Source organism: Thrips palmi, unplaced genomic scaffold (assembly GCF_012932325.1).
Source record: "Thrips palmi isolate BJ-2018 unplaced genomic scaffold, TpBJ-2018v1 HiC_scaffold_8, whole genome shotgun sequence".
Classification (NCBI taxonomy): domain Eukaryota; kingdom Metazoa; phylum Arthropoda; class Insecta; order Thysanoptera; family Thripidae; genus Thrips; species Thrips palmi.
This window is the reverse complement of record NW_023144635.1, coordinates 10,135,290-10,142,746: the sequence shown is the minus strand read 5'-3', so window position 1 is coordinate 10,142,746 and position 7,457 is coordinate 10,135,290. Positions and strand designations below refer to the sequence as shown.

Sequence of the window (7,457 nt, the reverse complement as noted above, 5' to 3'; positions counted from 1 at the left end):
ATTTCCTGTGAGATAGAACTACCACCGATTGCGTATGTTGAGTTGAACGTCCACGAAGCCTGCAGTTGGCTATGCTGGCATGCTCTTCATGCAAGTTCAAACTTGTCGATTTGTTGTTGATGTTGTTGTTAGCTCGTGATGTGATGCATTTTTGTGACGATTTGGAGCAACTTCGGGGTTAATGTCTCTGCCATCTGGAAAGCACCGTTATGTCGCAGCTCTATCAGTATTTTTGTGATGGCTTGCGGAACCGGAGTAGTACTTTACTATCCAGTACGTTCATCACGAGCACCCCCCTCGAAGAGGACGATGGAGAAGCCGGCCCTGGTCCTTGCCCCGACCCTGGCCCCGCCGCCAGCCCAAGCATCGCCAAGCTGCTGCAACGGAACAATTCGCAATCGCAGTCCGATCATGAGGAACTTGAGAAAGACAAGGGGACAGAGAGCTCAGTGCAGGGCCAGGTTGGAAGTGCTACCGAGAGCCCCCCAGCCGATGATCAAGTCGATGGTATGCGTTCACCAGTTCCAGCTGTCATGTCGATGGGATTGCAAAGATTGCAAGCGACCCCCGAAGTAGTGCCCAGTCAGAAACAACAAGTCGAGGACGGTTCGGAAAACCTACTCAATGCATCTCAACATTCAAGACACGCAAGAGAACGTAATGATGATGTTTCGTCTGTGGACTTTGTTGATCGCATCATTGCTGCGAAAAGACGTGATGATGCCAGGAAACCAAAACGCCCTGCTAGATGCTCCACATCGACTGATGAATCACAGCCTCAGCATGATGAACCTGTGATCAAATCGAGAAAAGTCAATGACTGTGGCAATGACTCTGACTCCAGTGAAACAGACTATGAAGGCGCCTCAGAATATTATAGAAGTCGTCAGACTCAAAACTCCACCTGTCAACCAAACTCGTCGGGACAGAATAAAAATTTACCAAAGAAATCAAGTCTAAGCGGTAATGAAGAATCGAATATGCAACTTGTCTTGGAATGCATTTCATCCGAAAACTCATCACCATATTGTTCACTGAATCGAAGCCAGAACTTGGAGGATGGTAGTGTACTTTTGCCATCTGCAGCAAGATGCAGAGTTTACATAAGGTTCAAAGATGGCAAAGGCAAGTCATCAGATTGTCAGCCGGATCCTTTGCCGCAAAATGACCATCAAGGTAGATATGTGTCAATGTTTATTTCTTTTGTCTTCTAATTATATTTTAGGTCCTGATCGTGTTATTCTTTTGTGCACATTTTTTCAATGGTGTGTTTTCTCCTCCAGGAATCGAAACTAGGACTGCCAAAGTAGTTTTAACTGATATCCTTAATACTCAGCAAGCTGGCATTGCTACTGCAGACACAAACATTTCCAAGTCAACTGCTGTCTTGAATGGTAAACCTTTTTCATGGTTATGGAAAATCCGAAATAATCTTACCATGTCTTCTTTCCTTTTAAAGGTTTTACCTGTTTGGTGCAATTTTGTGGTGACCATGCTTTTCCTTTTGCCAGGTGTAACAGCATATGTTGAAGTAAGATCAGGACATGACAATAGGTCAATGGGTGTTAGGACCCAGCTACGTAATCTAGGAGCAAGAGTTCTTGATAAATTAAGCACAGAGGTAAATTGTTGTCTTTTAAAAATTAAGAATACAGATGTGAGGATATTTATTAAGTGGTTTGCTTTTCTTTCTTTTTGGGGGCAAGGCTGTGCGGCTAAAAAGTATTGGGTAAATTAATTTTTTTCAAACTAATTAAGTGGGAGAGCTTTTTGTCCTCAGGTCACTCACGTTGTATTTAATGAAGGTGCTCCAAGTACATTGCGGAAAGCCCAGAAACAAGGATGTCACCTTGTTTCAGTTCTTTGGATTGATGAGTGTAAAAAGCATGGAAGAATTGCTCCTGAAGCAGATCATCCACCTTTAGATTTACATTTATATGATGAGCCTGGTGCTTACAGAGTAAGTGATTTGATTTTTCATTGATCAGTGTGACATATATATTTTGATTTGCACCTCTCACACAATTGCTCAATTTCTCAGAAAATGAAATCATTCCAACCTGATTTTGAAGAGGGTAAAGCTGAAGAAAGGCAAAAAAAGCAGCTTAAAAGACTGAAGGCAAGATCACAGAAAGCCACTTCATCCCAAGTAAGTTACTACCTCTGACCATTTAAAATTTTACTACTGAAGAGAGTTGAGTTCTTGACTTAATCTAATTTTTTACCTTCAAGCAGCCGTCAAGCCAAAGCGCACCTTCTGAGGAGGAATCTTCTGATGACGTTTCTGAGGAAACACAGTAAGTGTTGTTAAACACCTGCATTATTTTTTACAAACAAAAAATTTGATGAAAATGAAATTTGATGTGTGTTTCTTTTTAGACCGAATCCAAATATTCCTGATGGTGTTGCTTTAAAAACTTTGAGTATTGTTCTTAAAAGAATTGATGCAATTGACTCTTGTGGAGTTTCAACTCAAAAAAAGAACAAGAGAAAACTTCTACCATTGAAGCAACGCCTTCCAGCTTCTTTATCTTTTGATGACTTTCCAGCAGGTAACTATTAATTATATATAAATAGTGTGAACTGCAAAGTACTGGAATAATTACTTCTTCTTTTCCCTCCTATTAATTTAGATAGAGTAAGACCCCCATTTCCGTACAGTCAGTCTTCTTCCTCACAAAAGAAGAAGAATATTCCTCCAAGGAGGATAGTCAAATATCAGTCCTCCTCATCCCAAAATTTTCGCCGGAGATCTTCTTGTTTTGTAAGAGGCACACCTGGTTTATCTGGGTCCAAACAAAAAAAGGTTAAAGCTAAAATACCCACTATGGTATGCACATTCATGCACCGAAGGTAAGTCCTGGTAACAAAGTTAGTTTATGTTTGTTTTTAGTTTTTCTAAGTTAGCGACAAAACCCTTTGTAATTTTCCAGAGAGATTGATGTTGTTGCTGCTGTGATTAAACAGCTAGGAGGCTGGATTTTAGAGCCAACAGTTTCATCTAGAACCACACATGTTGTGTGTGGTGAAAGCAAAAGAACAATAAATCTATTGAGAGGTATAGCCCATGGATGCTGGATCATCCGTCAGGAATGGGTAAGAGCAATTAAAAAAGGCTATAAAAGAAAAGGTGGAGAGAAGTGAAAAAGCAAATAGAAGTACTGTATGTTTGTGTTGTCTACTTTTCAGGTGCTGAGATCTCTGGAAGCAGGGTATTGGCTGGATGAGGAGCCTTTCGAGCTGACAGAATTCCCAGCTGTACAGGTACCTATGAAATGAGAAACATTTTTGCTGCTCGTGATTGCCTCTTTTTCTTTTCTGAATATCAACAGTAATTTTTGGTTTTCTTTTTAGCAATCTCGAATTGCTCGTGAGACCCTTGGGGCTGCTCCTGACATTTTTAGTTCTGCTGGATGCATTTATGTAAGTAAAGATAGTACTCCCCCCTACTCCGAGCTTACAGATCTCCTTGAGCTATGTGGAGGAAATCTTGTAAAATCAGTGCGTCAAGCCAGAGTGATAATTGGTCCATATCAACGGCGACCTTCTCATACTGATGTTATGCATGTGAAAGAACAGTGGGTTCTTGATTCTATCCAAGAAAACATGTTGCAACCAACAAGGAACTATCGTCTTTAAAATCTGTTATCATCTTTCCTGATAATGCTGTGATATTTTGTTAGTTTATAGTCGAAGTAAGGACTCACTTTTTATTTTGATTGAATTCTTCTTTATTAGTATTAATTAAGTATGCACTGCCATGTAATAATAAATAATAATAAGTGCATACATGAAGTACAAAGTATATGATATAACCTAGTCAAGGTTTGGTAATCTCCTTGGAACATGCATTCATAATATATAATGGAAGGTTATTTAACCTTTATCTTGTAATAAAAATTTGAAATCCTATCTGCTTATAATTAATTGTTTTCCTGATTACTGCAAAGTATAAGAAGGAAAATCTACCCAGTCAATGAATGCACTACTACGCCTTCAAATTATGAGCCTGAACTGAGTGAGGTTCAGCTCAATTTCACCAAAAAAAGGAAATATAGAAAACACAATCACTTTCCTTCAGAAAATAAATAAATACTTACACAAACTAAGAAAGTAAAACGAAGACAACATTTAAATTGATTGGTGCCTTAGAGGGCTAGTACAAAGTATGAAGCAAAAATTTTATCGCATTTTATGCAAGTCACACAGGTTTGATTGAAATAACTTATACAACATGCTGTTACGGGGCTCCAGTAAGCAATGTGATAGGTTGTTGTATTGTGTCACTAGAAGTGGACGTTTCGCCTTAGGTTCATGACAGAATAAACATTGAACTATTTTGGGACTTAGTTTTTGGTGTGGTTCAGACTTGTTTCCATTTGCAGCTGATTTGATTGAAACTTCTTCATTAGCACTGTGGCACACTCCTCTGTCCCTGTTATTTACAGTGCAAGCTGTATTTACATGGTCCTCATTTAGTTTCTGTGGTGGGCTTAAGGTAGCACCAAAGCGTCTCTCAAGTGAAGCATAGGTTTCAGGGGGAGGAGAGTATGAAGGAGATGTGATTCTGTAGAGAGGGGAATAAGACGATTGTGTGCAAGTTATTTCATCATCAGAAACTCTGTCATCTATGTCTGGAATAGTTGGGGGAGGAGTCAGGGGTTTTGATCCAATCAGGTCATCAACAGGAAGGACCTTAAATGCATTCCCTGCAGGCAGCAGGTCAGATGATGTCCTTCTGTCTTGCAACTGGTTGAAGTTTTCATTTTTCACCTAAAAACAGAAGAAAGAAATTGTCATAAAGGAATCCCCTGTAGTTCACCCTGAATCAGTCGCCCATGCAAACCTTGCCAGCCTTCAACGTTTGATCTGTGTTAAAATTTCCTGTGTCTTCTCTCAATGACAGCTCTGTTGCTTTCGTAAGAGGTTGGTGGACTAGATCCACAGGGTCAGAAGATTTTATTGCTAATGGCCTTACCTGAAACAAATCCAAATCAGTTTCAGAACTTACAATGTTGACCAAAGACCTAACTCCTAAAAGTAATGCAGGTGACAAAGGGATAAATAAAGCAAGCCGTACATGCTTCCTTGCATTGTTAGAACTCACATTTCTATCAGTCAGGACATGATTTTTATCTGGGGGAAGTATTCTGTTCAATAATGCCTGACATCTATCTTCAAGTTCAGACCTACAGGACATTCTCCACAGTTTGTCTTGGCCATGAATATCAATAAAAACACCCCATCTAACAACAGGTTCTAGGACACAAGAGATTTAGAAAATGATTAAATGATCTCAAAAATTTACCAAAATAGGAAATAAGCAGCAAGAACATATCAACTCACCTGCTAGTAAGAGTAGAGTTTCCAAGGCGCACCAACTTAAGAAAACAGTGACTTTATCATTTTTACGATTGGGGAAGTCAAGTAACATTTCAACATATTGTTTGCACGACCTTATTTGAATTCTTTCAGGAGGAGTCAGCTCTTGTACTAATTAGATAAAGTTATTAATATTAAATAATTTTGGCAAATATTTACATGGCAGAAGCCTGGAGGCAGTATAATACCTATTTCTTTGGCATGGAGCATGAAGTCATCCATCTCAGGAAGATTGCATAAGGAGTTAAAAATCAAACATGCAACCTGAACCTTGGTTTTCATCCTGTCAAGAAATGTTTTACTTTTCAGAATCTTCACTCCCATTCTTTGAATCTAGAAGAAGTAAAACATGTCAATGTAGAAACTAATGTGTGAAAAGAAATACACATTTACATTATTCCACATTTACCACTTCAAATCTGTGAAAACACTTCATTGCTTCTAAAACTGATGATGTTGTAGGGGGAGGCGGTTCCAAATCTTCACATTGTTGGCTTAGACACACTAAGCACTTGAAAGCTTGTTCTTGAACAGCTATATCCAATTTCCATCTTATCATTAAATCAAGAACAATATGCTTCAAACAAAAACAAAAGTTCAAACAGTTATGGTGAAATTGAAAGTGAGCCTTAGATTAGCTCTAATTTATTGGATTACTGAGTGTACGTAAAAGTAAAATTCTAGATCACACAAAAAGTTCAAAAATTACCAAAATTTTGTTTCCGTCAGAATATTTATTAGGCTCGACCAATTGAATAAAAATATCCTCCAAATACGTTTCTGTATCTTTTGCAGAGAATGAAGAACCATCATCCCCTCTCTGAAGCAGGATTTTCTGCAACATTGAAAGGCAAGATAAATCTTCTGACAATTTAAAACTTTACCAGAAGAATAAGAAAAATTGTGGAATTTTGCCTATAGCATAGGCACTGAAAGATGACCATTATTTGGTACCTCTGTGGGTCTTCGTTGAAAGAGGCTCAATGTGTTGTCAGGGACTCTAAAGTAATCAAACAAGAGATGCAGGTGTAAATCAGTGATTAGTAATGCACAGCAATCTAATGAGCTAACTAAAGTAACTAACTATGAGTCATTGGTGGTATAGCAACACTGAGGGGAATACCTTGACAACTTACTTTGCAATGCTGTAAAACATTTCATCTGGTGGTGGTGGCACAATAGATCGTATGACATTGACCAATTCATTGGGCAGATCATCAGTGCCGTCAGCGCCAATTGCGGGCAGTTGAACATTATCGCATAATACAGATTTATGTAACATCTTCAGGAAGAACGACTGCAACAAATTCAATATTTCCTCAAAAAACAATCGTAATTTTGATCTCTTTTAAAAATCCATGCAACATATAGTAAGAGCCACACAAACTAAACATTGAATAATCAATGCAAGTAATTACAATTACGTGTAATTACAAGTAAGTACATTCTTATTGAGACAGTCAGTGTTGTGGGAACAAACCCAGGTTATTGTCCATCCAGGGGTAATCATATCACATTCGGCAACATGCTGGTATCTCACAGGGAGAGAACGTCAACAGTATCATGAATGGTTAAAACGAAGTGAACACACCTCCACATCTTAACATCGAACCAATCCTGCGAATGGTGACTCATTTATTGACGGGAATATGCGGTGAAAGAAACGCGGCAGCAGCAGACGATCCCACTGCACTGCTCTGCTGAATCAACTCACTCGATGGACACGGCCCGTGGCACGCGACCCGAAACTAGAGAGAATAAACTGGATTGCTTACTAGGAAACTGCAACCGCAACACCATGCCGCCCGAGCATGCAGTCTCGCGAACGTTGCAGATTCATTCACCACACTCAGCACAAAGATCACTTGAACCCGATCGTGTTTACAGAAATTTGAAACCTGAAAACTGCTCCCAACCTACAGGCAGAAAAGATCCCGTTACGCCGTTACCCAGGTGTGAATTTTACTAAACATTACACATAACTGCGAATAAGATGACATACTGGTTACTGAATCACAGCAAAGGGGCTTTCCTGTTTTCATTCAAGTGAGCAAATCAAATGAATTTAACATGTT

At 39.1% G+C, this 7,457-nt stretch overlaps 2 protein-coding genes across 6 annotated transcripts; one reads left to right on the top strand and one right to left on the bottom strand.

Annotated features, from left to right (window-relative positions):
* Positions 1-80: 80 nt before the first annotated feature.
* Positions 81-3,923, top strand: LOC117653955. 2 transcript variants are annotated; one of them, XM_034400017.1, is made up of 11 exons: positions 81-1,176; positions 1,284-1,394; positions 1,512-1,621; positions 1,781-1,960; positions 2,042-2,149; positions 2,236-2,297; positions 2,380-2,552; positions 2,634-2,853; positions 2,934-3,096; positions 3,190-3,264; positions 3,355-3,923. In XM_034400017.1, the coding sequence occupies exons 1-11, from the start codon at positions 210-212 to the stop codon at positions 3,637-3,639; spliced, it is 2,454 nt and encodes an 817-aa protein (XP_034255908.1). In that variant the 5' UTR covers positions 81-209; the 3' UTR covers positions 3,640-3,923. The 2 variants fall into 2 exon arrangements, with proteins under 2 accessions (XP_034255908.1, XP_034255907.1); XM_034400016.1 differs by having other exon boundaries at positions 2,233-2,297.
* Positions 3,924-4,105: 182 nt separating this feature from the next.
* LOC117653957 lies at positions 4,106-7,298 on the bottom strand. 4 transcript variants are annotated; one of them, XM_034400028.1, is made up of 10 exons: positions 7,158-7,298; positions 6,519-6,679; positions 6,337-6,382; positions 6,092-6,217; positions 5,792-5,959; positions 5,571-5,715; positions 5,347-5,493; positions 5,108-5,259; positions 4,847-4,978; positions 4,106-4,773 (listed from the first exon to the last, which is right to left on the bottom strand). In XM_034400028.1, exons 2-10 carry the CDS (start codon positions 6,662-6,664, stop codon positions 4,183-4,185), a joined length of 1,653 nt encoding a protein of 550 aa, XP_034255919.1. In that variant the 5' UTR covers positions 6,665-6,679; positions 7,158-7,298; the 3' UTR covers positions 4,106-4,182. The 4 variants fall into 4 exon arrangements, with proteins under 4 accessions (XP_034255919.1, XP_034255918.1, XP_034255920.1 ...); XM_034400027.1 differs by lacking the exon at positions 7,158-7,298 and adding an exon at positions 6,863-7,149; XM_034400029.1 differs by lacking the exon at positions 7,158-7,298 and adding an exon at positions 6,974-7,149.
* Between the last annotated feature and the right edge of the window lie 159 nt (positions 7,299-7,457).

Excerpts from the sequence above, each read along its gene's own strand:
- LOC117653955 (XM_034400016.1), top strand. The coding sequence starts at position 210 with ATGTCGCAGCTCTATCAGTATTTTTGTGATGGCTTGCGGAACCGGAGT. Across the intron at positions 2,150-2,232 it reads AGAAAGCCACTTCATCCCAA|CAGCCGTCAAGCCAAAGCGC; the intron begins GTAAGTTACTAC and ends TTTACCTTCAAG. Across the intron at positions 2,854-2,933 it reads TGCACATTCATGCACCGAAG|AGAGATTGATGTTGTTGCTG; the intron begins GTAAGTCCTGGT and ends GTAATTTTCCAG.
- LOC117653957 (XM_034400026.1), bottom strand. The coding sequence starts at position 6,892 with ATGATTACCCCTGGATGGACAATAACCTGGGTTTGTTCCCACAACACT. Across the intron at positions 5,260-5,346 it reads AACTCTACTCTTACTAGCAG|AACCTGTTGTTAGATGGGGT; the intron begins GTGAGTTGATAT and ends CTTGTGTCCTAG. Across the intron at positions 4,774-4,846 it reads AAACGTTGAAGGCTGGCAAG|GTGAAAAATGAAAACTTCAA; the intron begins GTTTGCATGGGC and ends TTCTGTTTTTAG.